Source organism: Diorhabda sublineata, chromosome 5 (genome assembly GCF_026230105.1).
Source record: "Diorhabda sublineata isolate icDioSubl1.1 chromosome 5, icDioSubl1.1, whole genome shotgun sequence".
NCBI classification, from domain to species: Eukaryota; Metazoa; Arthropoda; class Insecta; order Coleoptera; family Chrysomelidae; genus Diorhabda; species Diorhabda sublineata.
In genome coordinates, this window is record NC_079478.1 from 1,026,640 (window position 1) to 1,044,636 (window position 17,997).

At 34.1% G+C, this 17,997-nt stretch overlaps 1 protein-coding gene across 1 annotated transcript in view; it reads left to right on the forward strand.

Annotated features, from left to right (window-relative positions):
- LOC130444250 (MAP kinase-interacting serine/threonine-protein kinase 1-like) overlaps window positions 1-17,997 on the forward strand; it is an 85,647-nt gene that overhangs the window by 29,739 nt on the left and 37,911 nt on the right. The window contains exon 2 of the mRNA XM_056779313.1: window positions 10,473-10,512. Within this exon, the coding sequence (XP_056635291.1) occupies window positions 10,473-10,512 (40 nt within the window). The remainder of the gene's footprint in view (window positions 1-10,472; window positions 10,513-17,997) is intronic.

Below are 17,997 nucleotides of genomic sequence, written 5' to 3' on the forward strand. Positions count from 1 at the left end.
TTCTGTACGTTGTAGTGTTTGAGAAAGACCTGCTAATACACCCAAAATGAACGAATTTGAGTCTTTTTGAGGATTAAAAGCACCAGAGGATAAACCCTATTACACTCGAGAAGTTCTAGTGGTGCTAGCCGTTTAGAGACGCTTGTGGACATTGATCTTCAACTTCTGTACGTTGTAGTGTTTGAGAAAGACCTGCTAATACACCCAAAATGAACGAATTTGAGTCTTGTTGAGGATTAAAAGCACCAGAGGATAAAACCTATTACACTCGAGAAGTTCTAGTGGTGCTAGCCGTTTAGAGACTCTTGTGGACATTGATCTTCAACTTCTGTACGTTGTAGTGTTTGAGAAAGACCTGCTAATACACCCAAAATGAACGAATTTGAGTCTTGTTGAGGATTAAAAGCACCAGAGGATAAAACCTATTACACTCGAGAAATTCTAGTGGTGCTAGCCGTTTAGAGACGCTTGTGGACATTGATCTTCAACTTCTGTACGTTGTAGTGTTTGAGAAAGACCTGCTAATACACCCAAAATGAACGAATTTGAGTCTTGTTGAGGATTAAAAGCACCAGAGGATAAAACCTATTACACTCGAGAAGTTCTAGTGGTGCTAGCCGTTTAGAGACTCTTGTGGACATTGATCTTCAACTTCTGTACGTTGTAGTGTTTGAGAAAGACCTGCTAATACACCCAAAATGAACGAATTTGAGTCTTGTTGAGGATTAAAAGCACCAGAGGATAAAACCTATTACACTCGAGAAATTCTAGTGGTGCTAGCCGTTTAGAGACGCTTGTGGACATTGATCTTCAACTTCTGTACGTTGTAGTGTTTGAGAAAGACCTGCTAATACACCCAAAATGAACGAATTTGAGTCTTGTTGAGGATTAAAAGCACCAGAGGATAAAACCTATTACACTCGAGAAATTCTAGTGGTGCTAGCCGTTTAGAGACGCTTGTGGACATTGATCTTCAACTTCTGTACGTTGTAGTGTTTGAGAAAGACCTGCTAATACACCCAAAATGAACGAATTTGAGTCTTGTTGAGGATTAAAAGCACCAGAGGATAAAACCTATTACACTCGAGAAGTTCTAGTGGTGCTAGCCGTTTAGAGACTCTTGTGGACATTGATCTTCAACTTCTGTACGTTGTAGTGTTTGAGAAAGACCTGCTAATACACCCAAAATGAACGAATTTGAGTCTTGTTGAGGATTAAAAGCACCAGAGGATAAAACCTATTACACTCGAGAAATTCTAGTGGTGCTAGCCGTTTAGAGACGCTTGTGGACATTGATCTTCAACTTCTGTACGTTGTAGTGTTTGAGAAAGACCTGCTAATACACCCAAAATGAACGAATTTGAGTCTTGTTGAGGATTAAAAGCACCAGAGGATAAAACCTATTACACTCGAGAAATTCTAGTGGTGCTAGCCGTTTAGAGACGCTTGTGGACATTGATCTTCAACTTCTGTACGTTGTAGTGTTTGAGAAAGACCTGCTAATACACCTAAAATGAACGAATTTGAGTCTTGTTGAGGATTAAAAGCACCAGAGGATAAACCCTATTACACTCGAGAAGTTCTAGTGGTGCTAGCCGTTTAGAGACTCTTGTGGACATTGATCTTCAACTTCTGTACGTTGTAGTGTTTGAGAAAGACCTGCTAATACACCCAAAATGAACGAATTTGAGTCTTGTTGAGGATTAAAAGCACCAGAGGATAAAACCTATTACACTCGAGAAATTCTAGTGGTGCTAGCCGTTTAGAGACGCTTGTGGACATTGATCTTCAATTTCTGTACGTTGTAGTGTTTGAGAAAGACCTGCTAATACACCTAAAATGAACGAATTTGAGTCTTGTTGAGGATTAAAAGCACCAGAGGATAAACCCTATTACACTCGAGAAATTCTAGTGGTGCTAGCCGTTTAGAGACGCTTGTGGACATTGATCTTCAATTTCTGTACGTTGTAGTGTTTGAGAAAGACCTGCTAATACACCTAAAATGAACGAATTTGAGTCTTGTTGAGGATTAAAAGCACCAGAGGATAAAACCTATTACACTCGAGAAATTCTAGTGGTGCTAGCCGTTTAGAGACGCTTGTGGACATTGATCTTCAATTTCTGTACGTTGTAGTGTTTGAGAAAGACCTGCTAATACACCCAAAATGAACGAATTTGAGTCTTGTTGAGGATTAAAAGCACCAGAGGATAAACCCTATTACACTCGAGAAGTTCTAGTGGTGCTAGCCGTTTAGAGACTCTTGTGGACATTGATCTTCAACTTCTGTACGTTGTAGTGTTTGAGAAAGACCTGCTAATACACCCAAAATGAACGAATTTGAGTCTTTTTGAGGATTAAAAGCACCAGAGGATAAACCCTATTACACTCGAGAAGTTCTAGTGGTGCTAGCCGTTTAGAGACGCTTGTGGACATTGATCTTCAACTTCTGTACGTTGTAGTGTTTGAGAAAGACCTGCTAATACACCTAAAATGAACGAATTTGAGTCTTGTTGAGGATTAAAAGCACCAGAGGATAAAACCTATTACACTCGAGAAATTCTAGTGGTGCTAGCCGTTTAGAGACGCTTGTGGACATTGATCTTCAATTTCTGTACGTTGTAGTGTTTGAGAAAGACCTGCTAATACACCCAAAATGAACGAATTTGAGTCTTGTTGAGGATTAAAAGCACCAGAGGATAAAACCTTTTACACTCGAGAAGTTCTAGTGGTGCTAGCCGTTTAGAGACGCTTGTGGACATTGATCTTCAATTTCTGTACGTTGTAGTGTTTGAGAAAGACCTGCTAATACACCCAAAATGAACGAATTTGAGTCTTGTTGAGGATTAAAAGCACCAGAGGATAAAACCTATTACACTCGAGAAGTTCTAGTGGTGCTAGCCGTTTAGAGACGCTTGTGGACATTGATCTTCAATTTCTGTACGTTGTAGTGTTTGAGAAAGACCTGCTAATACACCTAAAATGAACGAATTTGAGTCTTGTTGAGGATTAAAAGCACCAGAGGATAAAACCTATTACACTCGAGAAGTTCTAGTGGTGCTAGCCGTTTAGAGACGCTTGTGGACATTGATCTTCAATTTCTGTACGTTGTAGTGTTTGAGAAAGACCTGCTAATACACCCAAAATGAACGAATTTGAGTCTTGTTGAGGATTAAAAGCACCAGAGGATAAAACCTTTTACACTCGAGAAGTTCTAGTGGTGCTAGCCGTTTAGAGACGCTTGTGGACATTGATCTTCAATTTCTGTACGTTGTAGTGTTTGAGAAAGACCTGCTAATACACCCAAAATGAACGAATTTGAGTCTTGTTGAGGATTAAAAGCACCAGAGGATAAACCCTATTACACTCGAGAAGTTCTAGTGGTACTAGCCGTTTAGAGACGCTTGTGGACATTGATCTTCAACTTCTGTACGTTGAAGTGTTTGGGAAAGACGTGCTAAAACTGATTTCACAAGCTAGCACTTCTCCAAGGAGTTCAGGCGTCTGCAAACGAACTTGGTGGCTAAGCTGCCAAAGTTGCAGGTGAACTGTGATATTTCGATTAAATTATTACATTGTCGTTTGCATTTGACAAGTGTGTGACGTTGTCAGTTGTCACGTATAAATACAGTAATGTACATCGGCAGGTTCAGTTTAAGATAAGTAAAATTTCAATGCCGATCATAATTATGCGCATATTTGTTTATTGAATCAATTGTAAATGTAAATATTAATGTAATTGATTCAAATCATTCTAGTATATGTAAATAGTTATCTATAAATAACGATATATGACGAAATAAACTGTCGTAATAACGAACATTCTAGAGAAATTTAAAAAGAAAAAACTAAATTAAAAGAAAAAGTTACCCAATTATACAATAACAGATATTGAAAACAAAATAAAATTTGACGCGGTCCTTAACATCTGATTTTAAAAGCAAATTAAGGCCGTCATACACCAATCCGATCCGATGTTGCTCCAAAGAACGGATCGGTGCGGGATCGGATCGATACATTCGCCAGTCTCGATTCAATTAAAATCGCGAAAGGTTCAGTGAGCAAAAAGCTCAAAAATTTGAACAACTGCGATTTAGACATGGTAGCACTTTGTTTGAAAGATGAAGGATAAAGAAAACAGGAGATATTTCATGGAGAACAGAGAAAAACGCAGATTTCGGGTACTTCTGCTGCTGAAAAGAACATCCTTATATCAGTACTGGATATTCAATAAGCACTTACAGTTTCATACCCGAAATTATTACCAATTTAAAAAACTCAAAAATATTATCACATATTTGAATCGACACGAACAGGCTCTAGTATGATTTCCCTCTCAGGCACTCGTCCGACTGTACGATCATAGTCGAATCGGAAGGTGTGTCCCGGCCTTTAATAGAAAGTGAAGGGTACAGTCAACCATCAACCATCAAGAGCACTTTGTTGACCTTGAAACAGGGGCCTCTACCCAAAATATTGGATCCAACTTTATCTTCCAATTCCTCTTGGCGTTATTCGGAAGTTTATCCGATTCTAGTGATTTGATTCTTATGCCAAGAATTATTTTTGAATCTTTAGTTTGATTATTGGTAAAAGCGTGTTTTGTAGTTTCATTTAAACTAAAACTATTTCAAATTGAATGTTTTATAATATATGAAAGTAAGATCAAACAGCCAAGCGCTACAAGTAGACGGACAGTAGTAGAAAGACTTGTTTCTTGAAGTTGCCTACTGACCATAGACGCCCACGACGTAGCTTTAAGAAAAAATGTTATTTCAAAGAATATTTACATTAACGATTAGTCATTGGATATATGTAAATAAACCTTTTGCTTCCTTATGAGTCAACTAACTTTACATGGGTCGTCGTCGAAACCTGTTATCCTTCCACCAAATCCTTACAGCTTCCTCTATTTAGAATATAAGGTATGATAAAAAAAAGTTTTTATAGCAACAAATGTACCATGTTTAGACAAGTTTTAGCATTTTTTAAACATAAATTTTTTCGTTTTTCGGTTACTGAATAAGCTTAGCACCTCTTAACAAAATTGCGGGTCCAGGTTTTCGAAATTTTGGAACTTGTAACTAAAAAAATGTTTGAAACGCGATTAACTCAAAAACTAAGAGGAATTTGAAAAAAACTGCCCAAATAAAAAATGTAGAGCACAAAATATGTTAGAAAAAAGATTTTTAGTTATTTTTTCGTTGGAGTCACTATTTCTGAGTAAATCTCACTCAACGCCGAACGCCGCTCGCGAATTCCAACCAGTGCTCTAACTCTTGAAAAACTACTTCGTTTTCAAAAAATCAAAATGCATCTTGATGGTTAAGATCTCTAGTTTCTATTCGGGTAAGTTAGTGTAATTTTCAACTTGGGAAATTTTTGAAAATTTTGCGAGCTGAAAGTTGAAATATTTTCATGAACTACTTCTTGGTTTCAAATGAACTAACTTTAAAAAACGCGATTATGAATTATTCGCGATTTTAAATATTTTTGAGCGTTCAAATACATTTTAAAGTAGAAATTTTGAGATTAGGAGAAAATTTAAACCTTCTTTTGTACAGAATTTAGTACTCTATCCTCATAGTTTTCGAGTTATCCACAATTCAAAATGTATTTGATTACATGAACCCATTTTAAGCTAAAAATTTTGAGGTTATGAAAAATGCTTGAATTTATAGAGAATTTTGTGCTAAACAGTTTTTGCTTCAGCACTTTTTTGGAATCCCTCGTATGTTTCGAGTTATTCGCGATACACATTATTTTTGAGCGTTCAAACCCATTTTATAATGGATATTTTGAGATTAGGAAAAATTGTAACTTTTTTGTACAAAATATTGTGTTCCACATTCTTTGTCCCGACAGTTTGTGTCGAATTCCTCATAGTTTTCAAGTTACCCGTAATTCAAAATGTTTTTGAGTACATGAACCCATTTTACGATGAAAATTTTGAGGTTAGAAAAAAATGCTTCGAACTCAGTCTGTAGAGAATTTTGTGCTGAACATTTTTTGTTCCAGCACTTTTCGAATTCCTCGTAGTTTTCGAATTATTCGCGATTCAAAATATTTTTGAGTGTATAAACCTATTTTAAGGTGAAAATTTTGAGGTTAGGAACAAATACCTGACATACTTTTTTGTAGAGAATTTTGTGCTCAACATTTTTTCTTACGACAGTTTTTTCGAAATCCTCATAGTTTTGGAGTTATTCGCGATTCAAAATATTTTTGAGTGAATAAACCCATTTTACAGTGAAAATTTTGAGGTTAGGAATAAATACCTGACATACTTTTTTGTAGAGAATTTTGTGCTCAACATTTTTTCTTACGACAGTTTTTTCGAAATCCTCATAGTTTTGGAGTTATTCGCGATTCAAAATATTTTTGAGTGAATAAACCCATTTTACAGTGAAAATTTTGAGGTTAGGAATAAATACCTGACATACTTTTTTGTAGAGAATTTTGTGCTCAACATTTTTTCTTACGACAGTTTTTTCGAAATCCTCATAGTTTTCGAGTTATTCGAGATTCAAAATATTTTTGAATGTATAAACCTATTTTAAGGTGAAAATTTTGAGGTTAATAACAAATACCTGACATACTTTTTTGTAGAGAATTTTGTGCTGAACATTTTTTGTTCCAGCACTTTTTTCGAATTCCTCGTAGTTTTCGAATTATTCGCGATTCAAAATATTTTTGAGTGTATAAACCTATTTTAAGGTGAAAATTTTGAGGTTAGGAACAAATACCTGACATACTTTTTTGTAGAGAATTTTGTGCTGAACATTTTTTGTTCCAGCACTTTTTTCGAATTCCTCGTAGTTTTCGAATTATTCGCGATTCAAAATATTTTTGAGTGTATAAACCTATTTTAAGGTGAAAATTTTGAGGTTAGGAACAAATACCTGACATACTTTTTTGTAGAGAATTTTGTGCTGAACATTTTTTGTTCCAGCACTTTTTTCGAATTCCTCGTAGTTTTCGAATTATTCGCGATTCAAAATATTTTTGAGTGTATAAACCTATTTTAAGGTGAAAATTTTGAGGTTAGGAACAAATACCTGACATACTTTTTTGTAGAGAATTTTGTGCTCAACATTTTTTCTTACGACAGTTTTTTCGAAATCCTCATAGTTTTGGAGTTATTCGCGATTCAAAATATTTTTGAGTGAATAAACCCATTTTACAGTGAAAATTTTGAGGTTAGGAATAAATACCTGACATACTTTTTTGTAGAGAATTTTGTGCTCAACATTTTTTCTTACGACAGTTTTTTCGAAATCCTCATAGTTTTGGAGTTATTCGCGATTCAAAATATTTTTGAGTGAATAAACCCATTTTACAGTGAAAATTTTGAGGTTAGGAATAAATACCTGACATACTTTTTTGTAGAGAATTTTGTGCTCAACATTTTTTCTTACGACAGTTTTTTCGAAATCCTCATAGTTTTCGAGTTATTCGAGATTCAAAATATTTTTGAGTGTATAAACCTATTTTAAGGTGAAAATTTTGAGGTTAGGAACAAATACCTGACATACTTTTTTGTAGAGAATTTTGTACTCTACATTTTTTCTTACGACAGTCTTTTCGAAATTCTCATAGTTTTCGAGTTATTCGCGATTCAAAATATTTTTGAGTGTATAAACCTATTTTAAAGTGAAAATTTTGAGGTTAGGAACAAATACCTGACATACTTTTTTGTAGAGAATTTTGTGCTGAACATTTTTTGTTCCAGCACTTTTTTCGAATTCCTCGTAGTTTTCGAATTATTCGCGATTCAAAATATTTTTGAGTGTATAAACCTATTTTAAGGTGAAAATTTTGAGGTTAGGAACAAATACCTGACATACTTTTTTGTAGAGAATTTTGTGCTGAACATTTTTTGTTCCAGCACTTTTTTCGAATTCCTCGTAGTTTTCGAATTATTCGCGATTCAAAATATTTTTGAGTGTATAAACCTATTTTAAGGTGAAAATTTTGAGGTTAGGAACAAATACCTGACATACTTTTTTGTAGAGAATTTTGTACTCTACATTTTTTCTTACGACAGTCTTTTCGAAATTCTCATAGTTTTCGAGTTATTCGCGATTCAAAATATTTTTGAGTGTATAAACCTATTTTAAGGTGAAAATTTTGAGGTTAGGAACAAATACCTGACATACTTTTTTGTAGAGAATTTTATACTCTACATTTTTTCTCACGACAGTCTTTTCGAAATCTTCATAGTTTTGGAGTTATTCGCGATTCAAAATATTTTTGAGTGTATAAACCTATTTTAAGGTGAAAATTTTGAGGTTAGGAACAAATACCTGACATACTTTTTTGTAGAGAATTTTGTACTCTACATTTTTTCTTACGACAGTCTTTTCGAAATTCTCATAGTTTTCGAGTTATTTGCGATTCAAAATATTTTTGAGTGTATAAACCTATTTTAAGGTGAAAATTTTGAGGTTAGGAACAAATACCTGACAAACAATGCGATATCCTAATAAATTATAAAATTAACGAAAGTTTTTACATTTTAGTGCGTCCGAGAAAAAAAATATTTTTATTTCTATAATCAATTTAATAATTAATGTTCCGTTGATAGAGCAATTCAAAGAATGAAAAACAACAATAATTACTTACCGTAGGTACTCAAACTACTATAAATCTTTTTTGTTATATGATAAAATTGAAGGTAACGTGACAACTGCGTCTTAGATCAATTGCGTTTCATTGTATAACGGGTGGGCAAATAAAAAAATAAATTTTTGCACCTTTTTTTCATTATTAAAGTTGTGGAACTAAGACTGTGGAAATATTTTTAGATATTCAATGAGCCTTTCAAAATTTTGTAGTTTCTTGGACAGTACTAACAAAAATATGAAATTTTTTCGAAGTTGTCTATAACACTACTAGGGTAGAAATCTCAAACTTCTGCCCCTGTGGTGTACGAGAGTGTACCTGGCTTGACTTATAGATGGCGGTAGTTATTTGAAACATACCACACCATCTATACGACATATATTTCAAGTTTGTTGTTTAGTATTTGTTTGACAGCCATGGGAAAAATTGGTCATCGTTATGTGATACAAAACTTTTATATGAAAAGCCTTAACCCAACCAATATAAAAGCTGAACTAGATTCTACTTTGGGTGAGACTGCTCCTTCGTTATTAACCTTAAAATAATGGGCAGTAAAGTTTAGACGAGACCGTACGAAATAGGAAGATCAGCAACGCAGTGGTCGACCAAATGAGGTGACGACCCCAGAAATGTCAAAGAAACTGAAAATTTGGACACAAGAAAGCTGTGCGCAAAAGGGGTGCCGCGTTTGCTCACAATGGAACATAACCAAGGAAGAAACTTTACACCCGAACCAAAATAATAATCAAAACAATGGACTGAAAAGGGAGAATCAGCTCCAGAGAAGGCAAAAATCGTTTCATCAGCATTTGGTTCAGAAGAAAGTGTTGTTTCATCAAGACAATGCACCAGCTCACAGATCTGCTATTAAAATGACCAAAATGAATGAATTAAAGTTCTAATTGCTACTTCATACACCCTTTTGGCCAGATTCATCCGCTCGGATTATTTTCTATTCCCAGACTAAAAATTTTTGTGTTTTCTTTGTTGGGCCAGGTACTTGTGGGATCATCCTAGTATACTATTTCTCTTTTTAGACGATCGAAGGTAATTACGCACCTATTTCGAGGTAAAAAGAGGGCGCCTCATAAATAATGTTGGTTTTAAATACATGCAAACACATATGCCACAACTTAAACATGTTGTAACTTGTTTAAACCAATCTCTGAAGAGTACAATTATTTTCTTTGTTTATTGTCGACGCTGTACGTTTTCATTATGGAGAACAGAAGTTTTTTCTACATAAGTTGTGTTGGTAGTTTACCTTTTGTAATATCTTCTTCAATTACTTTTGTAATCTCATTGTTTCCTTTCTTTCGTCTATTGATTGAGTGTCTTCATTACAACACATGTACGTTCAAAATATTAGAGAAATTTCTGCGTTATTTTTTAATCTTTTCTCGGTAAAATGGAGTTCAAATGTGCCAAATCACCCCCAATTATTTGAGAGTTCGTTTCAGATCACTTCGTTTTATGCCTTCTGCATTTAGTTGCCAAATTTAGCTAATCTTCCTGAGCGATAAGTCAGAAAGATCCGAATCTCAATTAAAACCATCGACTTTTCACATTTTTTCATAAATTGCGGAACTCGTTTGATGTTTATTTGTATATAATTTAGTAGCAGGTGGTTTATTTACAGTATTTCTTTTAAATAATTTCTAGGAAAGTCTTATTTATCACATTTTTTTTCTAGAACTTTGTAGAATGCTATTTAGGTATATAAATTAAGAATAAACTAAGATGAAAATCTGAAACCTTGGATCCTATATTATTTCAAATCGGAATCATATAATATCGTTCTTAAACATAAATATTATTTTGAACTATGAACTAACTTTAATTTTTCTAGGAGGCAGACAGCAATCCATGGAGAAAGACCATCAGGAATGGTAAGTATTTGGTAATTAATGTAGAAGAACTTCGAATTCCTCGGATATAATTTCATCATGCCGTTTTTCCTTGTTTTTACATTTAAACGATCCAATAACTCTATGTAGTATTCGCTATTGATTGTCACTTCCTTTTGGAGATTGTCCATGGGCAATATTCCATCTGCATTCCAACATACTGAAGCCATAACCTTCCCAGCTGTCTGTTATGCCTTTGGACGCTTCGAACCTGGTTCACCGGCTGCAGTCCACTTAAATGATGATTCGAGAGTAAAGTAATGGATCTATGTTTCATACATTATCACATATCGAGGCAAAAAGTCTGATTTATCACGTGTAAACATGGCCAAACATTGCTCTGAATCATCAACTGTGAGAAAAAACGTCACCCCACTTTGGAAGAAGCTTTCTCATGGTCAGATGTATCTCTATGACCTCAGCTATGTCACCCAATAACAAATTGTTATTTTCGATGGAGAATATAACACTTTTGAAGCTATTGCTGAGCTTGTACAGTTTTTTTTTTCATCAAGAGTCAAAATGTCGTAAAATTTGGTTAGGTTAGGTTCTTTATAAACGTCATATGGATTTGACAGTGACAGAGCCATCTGTGTGTCAGTCACACGACTTATTAAATGATGAAACTTCATCTTGAAAAAAGTTTTATATGAAATAAAGTAAGGGTTGCTAATGTAACCCCCGTGTAATATATATTAAAAAAATAATCGTAGTGGGTTAAAGAATTTCGGGCATTACTGAAATTTTAGAATAAAAAAATTGAAACTCAATTATAGTCACTACCTTTTAAGGGTGATATATCGGAAAGGGGTAAACTGAGGAAATTGAATTTTGTCTCATGAATTTAGAAACGTGCTGTATAGTACAAGTACAATTTCATTTCGATTTCCATTGGTACGAAATGCATGGACATTTTTAAAAGCTTCGCTGCGTAGTAATTTGTTCACGTTTAAAAATAGAAACAAAAAAAATGATAAAGGAAACAGTATATAATCAGTTTATGTACATTTGTTAATTTGAAGGCGGATTAGATTAATGAAAATAAAGCGTAACCTTTTTTTTATATATAGGGTGTCCCACGACGAGTTAAAACTAACTGTATATGGTAAAATGCTTATACTAAAATCATGAAAATTTCTACATTTGGGTTTGCGGATACGATCTTTTTAACTAAAATATTTTCAAAGATGGCCGACTTCCGGTTATACCGGAAATCGACTGTAACTTTGTTATTTTAAATAAAACACCCTGTATATCAATACATTTTTGAAATCTACGTAAAATTTTATTATACTTTTGTCTAAAAACTTTTTTCGAAAAATGCTTACTTTTTGAGTTATTAATTTTTTTGTAAAAAATTTGACGTTTGCAGACCCTTATAAATTATTTTTTTACGAAAAAACCCTTAAAGATATGAAAATCGTTTCTGTTTGGCTACTTTTAACAATGTCAGACGTATTTGAGTCCATGCTGAAAAATTTCTGATTTTATACAGGGTGTGCATAAAAAGTGTTCAAAGTTTAACTTCATAAATATGAAATTTCTTTATTTTTTTAAATAGAACCACCCGGTTTTTTCTATTTTAATGCATCCAGGGGTAATAAATAAGGCAAATTGATGTATACTTTCCTAAACCTCCAGATAATAAATGTTTTCTTTAAATTTTTAGAGATGCAGCAATTTGATATTTGAACATTTTTAATACACACCCTGTATAAAATGAAAAATTTTTCAACATGTATTCAAATACGTCTGATTTTGCTAAGAACAACCGAAAAGAAACTATATTCATATGTTTAAGGGTATCTTCGTAAAAAAATAATTTATAAGGGTCTGTCAATTGTCAAATTTTTTACAAAAAAATTAATAACTCAAAAAGTATGCATTTTGCGAAAAAAGTTGTTAAACAAAAGTTATACTAAAATTTTATTAGATTTCAAAATATATTAATATATAGGGTGTTTCGTATCCAAAAACCGAAACGTAGAAAGTTTCATGATTTTACCATAAGTATTTTGCGATATACAGTTTTAACTCGTCGTGGGACACCCTGTTTACATATATATTCATTATCCATACGACAATACAGTATAATAATTAAAATTATGCAAGCAGTAAAATAAAAGTGGGACATTGAGGCAATTATAACGTGCATTGAGGCAATAATGCATTGAGAGGAGCTGAAGTATAAAATTCGTTAATCACCGTCACAACTAGTCATCATGAAGTTTCTAATATTCATAAAGATAAACCATCCATTCGATTCTTGTCCTATAAGAAGATAAACAAACTCTCAGTCATACTAAACGATGGGATTGTCCCATATACTATAGATTTGGGATTTCACATACACAAAATTTACTTGCTACGATACTGGAGAATCCCGTGTTTACAACTGATCCATCAATCCAACTCCAATAAGTCTGGAATATGGGATGGCTCTAATTGCCTTCATACGCTACCAAGTGTAGTGCTCTGGAGTTCCTTCGAGATAATGTGGATAGAGACGTCGTCCTCTATGCAATAAAACCTGCACGCCGCATTATCTGCTGGATCTAGCGTCTTCAGAATTCCTCTAAGTAGTCGTAGTTTGTTCTTACTTAGGTCGATACATTTTGCAGATTTACTCTGGTTATTATTTCCCAGTAAAGTCTTTACCTGTCTCAATCCTTGTAGGTTGTCCCAATAATTGATTTTGCACCTATCCACCTTCTTTTCCAGTGTTTTTTCTATTGTTCTGTAGCTCATACCACAAAATTCGGAGCCTATGAAGGGTTTTATCCCTTATAAGAAATCGGTCAAATATAAAAACGTTCCCGGACATTTTGACCATCTTATACATTAACTACAATATTTTTTTGTGTTGTAGTGTATTTCCTTGACATTTTCGAAACAGTTAAAGAGTTAAAATCTTCTGGAGAATACGAAAAAATATACAGAGAGTTGCATTTGAAGTAAAAAAGTTGGTACTAGCCACTGTGACATGATACATACTGTATAAATTGTTTTTTCAAAAAAACGGGCGTTTAAAAATATAAATCGACGTGTCGTAGCAAGTTTACCGCGACGTTCTTATTTATTATTAACGAATTTATTCCATACGGCCGTTTCGTACTGTATAATCATTACTTTTAACGCAAACATATTCGAAATTGTCATAATGTTTGAAAGTCCTCTCCCACTGGCGTGATACTGCAATTATTTCCGCGTAAAAGTGCCAGAAATAACAGATTCTATAATTAAAACAGACTGGACTTTAACGCTTTTTGAAAGTTTATTGACGCTAAATCTCAACACATTTATTTAAATCTTTTTTATTCGAACGGAAAGGTTGAAAAAAAAGTTCGAATTAGAATTTCAGAAGTGCGCAACATGATTTGTAGTAATATTTCGACGAGAATAAAGAACCTACAAGCATTTTTTAATATAATTCGACCGTTTCCAGTTAATAAAAATGTTATTAATAATTTTCTTTCTAAATGTTATGTTGAATTTGGCTCTGCGCGTCATGGTTTCCGAAAAGAACTAAAGTTCGACCGAGGTACGAAGAAAAATCGTATATACTACACGGGCCGAAAGGTGAATTATCGTTCCTTGTAGTATAATGTGGATGTGTCTGTTTTATTGTACATATGACACATGTTTGATATTTAACATTCCAAAATGTTGATTTTAAAAAATAGAACATCGTCCTTGAATATCATGGAACGCTCTGTTTTGGAAATTTTTTGAGGATAAAACGTCCTGTTTGTATGTCTTCAAAAGCACGCCATCCAAATACAAATTGGATCCTTCTCCATAGATTGAAGAAAAAATTATAATCAAATATTTAAGTCTATTCTGTTCGTGTGTTGCAAATCCCATTCTGGGACTCTCTTCATAGACTAGTGGTGACACTTCCAGTCATTATATCCTCAAAAGCACGCCCTTGAGTACAAATTGAAACCTTCTCCATAGACTAAAATATAAAATAACTTCTCGAATGTTTTAATCTGTTCTAAAATTTACCATAGAGAAGAAATATCTTCATAAGCACAAACTTAAGGTAGAAATTGGAACCTTCTTCATGGACTAGAGATAGAAAAACAGTCCAGAACGTTATGGAATGCTCTAAAACGCTCTAAATTGTTCTAAAACTTTCTTGTGAGTGAATCTTGCTATTCAAGTCCAAACTGAAAGCTTCTACATGGGCTAGAATTTCATTTTCTTCACGAAATTACCAGAAAGCGAACCTTCCAGTACTTATATCTTCAAAAGCACGCCCTTGAATACAAATTGGATCCTTCTTCATGGACTAGAGATAGAAAAACAGTCAGGAATGTTATGAAATGCTCTAGAACGCTCTAAATTGTTCTAAAAATTTTTGTGAGTGAAATTGGCTATTCAAGTCCAAACTGAAAGCTTCTCCATGGGCTAGAATTTCATTTTCTTCACGAAATTACCAGAAAGCGAACCTTCCAGTACTTATATCTTCAAAAGCACGCCCTTGAATACAAATTGGAACCTTCTTCATGGACTAGAGATGGAAAAACAGTCAGGAATGTTATGAAATGCTCTAAAACGCTCTAAATTGTTCTAAAACTTTCTTGTGAGTGAATCTTGCTATTCAAGTCCAAACTGAAAGCTTCTACATGGGCTAGAATTTCATTTTCTTCACGAAATTACCAGAAAGCGAACCTTCCAGTACTTATATCTTCAAAAGCACGCCCTTGAATACAAATTGGATCCTTCTTCATGGACTAGAGATAGAAAAACAGTCAGGAATGTTATGAAATGCTCTAGAACGCTCTAAATTGTTCTAAAAATTTTTGTGAGTGAAATTGGCTATTCAAGTCCAAACTGAAAGCTTCTCCATGGGCTAGAATTTTATTTTCTTCACGAAATTACCAGAAAGAGAACATTCCAGCACTTATATCTTCAAAAGCACGCCCTTGAATACAAATTGGAACCTTCTTCATGGACTAGAGATGGAAAAACAGTCAGGAATGTTATGGAATGCTCTAAAACGCTCTAAATTGATCTAAAAATGTTATGTGAGTGAATCTTGCTATTCAAGTCCAAACTGAAAACTTCTACATGGACTAGAATTTCATTTTCTTCACGAAATTACCAGAAATCGAACATTCCAGCACTTATATCTTCAAAAGCACGCCCTTGAATACAAATTGGATCCTTCTTCATGGACTAGAGATAGAAAAACAGTCAGGAATGTTATGAAATGCTCTAAAACGCTCTAAATTGTTCTAAAACTTTCTTGTGAGTGAAACTTGCTATTCAAGTCCAAACTGAAAGCTTCTCCATGGACTAGAATTTTATTTTCTTCACGAAATTACCAGAAAGAGAACATTCCAGCACTTATATCTTCAAAAGCACGCCCTTGAATACAAATTGGAACCTTCTTCATGGACTAGAGATGGAAAAACAGTCAGGAATGTTATGGAATGCTCTAAAACGCTCTAAATTGATCTAAAAATGTTATGTGAGTGAATCTTGCTATTCAAGTCCAAACTGAAAACTTCTACATGGACTAGAATTTCATTTTCTTCACGAAATTACCAGAAATCGAACATTCCAGCACTTATATCTTCAAAAGCACGCCCTTGAATACAAATTGGAACCTTCTTCATGGACTAGAGATGGAAAAACAGTCAGGAATGTTATGGAATGCTCTAAAACGCTCTAAATTGATCTAAAAATGTTATGTGAGTGAATCTTGCTATTCAAGTCCAAACTGAAAACTTCTACATGGACTAGAATTTTATTTTCTTCACGAAATTACCAGAAAGAGAACATTCCAGCACTTATATCTTCAAAAGCACGCCCTTGAATACAAATTGGAACCTTCTTCATGGACTAGAGATGGAAAAACAGTCAGGAATGTTATGGAATGCTCTAAAACGCTCTAAATTGATCTAAAAATGTTATGTGAGTGAATCTTGCTATTCAAGTCCAAACTGAAAACTTCTACATGGACTAGAATTTCATTTTCTTCACGAAATTACCAGAAATCGAACATTCCAGCACTTATATCTTCAAAAGCACGCCCTTGAATACAAATTGGAACCTTCTTCATGGACTAGAGATGGAAAAACAGTCAGGAATGTTATGGAATGCTCTAAAACGCTCTAAATTGATCTAAAAATGTTATGTGAGTGAATCTTGCTATTCAAGTCCAAACTGAAAACTTCTACATGGACTAGAATTTTATTTTCTTCACGAAATTACCAGAAAGAGAACATTCCAGCACTTATATCTTCAAAAGCACGCCCTTGAATACAAATTGGAACCTTCTTCATGGACTAGAGATGGAAAAACAGTCAGGAATGTTATGGAATGCTCTAAAACGCTCTAAATTGATCTAAAAATGTTATGTGAGTGAATCTTGCTATTCAAGTCCAAACTGAAAGCTTCTACATGGGCTAGAATTTCATTTTCTTCACGAAATTACCAGAAAGCGAACCTTCCAGTACTTATATCTTCAAAAGCACGCCCTTGAATACAAATTGGATCCTTCTTCATGGACTAGAGATAGAAAAACAGTCAGGAATGTTATGAAATGCTCTAGAACGCTCTAAATTGTTCTAAAAATTTTTGTGAGTGAAATTGGCTATTCAAGTCCAAACTGAAAGCTTCTCCATGGGCTAGAATTTCATTTTCTTCACGAAATTACCAGAAAGCGAACCTTCCAGTACTTATATCTTCAAAAGCACGCCCTTGAATACAAATTGGAACCTTCTTCATGGACTAGAGATGGAAAAACAGTCAGGAATGTTATGAAATGCTCTAAAACGCTCTAAATTGTTCTAAAACTTTCTTGTGAGTGAATCTTGCTATTCAAGTCCAAACTGAAAGCTTCTACATGGGCTAGAATTTCATTTTCTTCACGAAATTACCAGAAAGCGAACCTTCCAGTACTTATATCTTCAAAAGCACGCCCTTGAATACAAATTGGATCCTTCTTCATGGACTAGAGATAGAAAAACAGTCAGGAATGTTATGAAATGCTCTAGAACGCTCTAAATTGTTCTAAAAATTTTTGTGAGTGAAATTGGCTATTCAAGTCCAAACTGAAAGCTTCTCCATGGGCTAGAATTTCATTTTCTTCACGAAATTACCAGAAAGCGAACCTTCCAGTACTTATATCTTCAAAAGCACGCCCTTGAATACAAATTGGAACCTTCTTCATGGACTAGAGATGGAAAAACAGTCAGGAATGTTATGAAATGCTCTAAAACGCTCTAAATTGTTCTAAAACTTTCTTGTGAGTGAATCTTGCTATTCAAGTCCAAACTGAAAGCTTCTACATGGGCTAGAATTTCATTTTCTTCACGAAATTACCAGAAAGCGAACCTTCCAGTACTTATATCTTCAAAAGCACGCCCTTGAATACAAATTGGATCCTTCTTCATGGACTAGAGATAGAAAAACAGTCAGGAATGTTATGAAATGCTCTAGAACGCTCTAAAT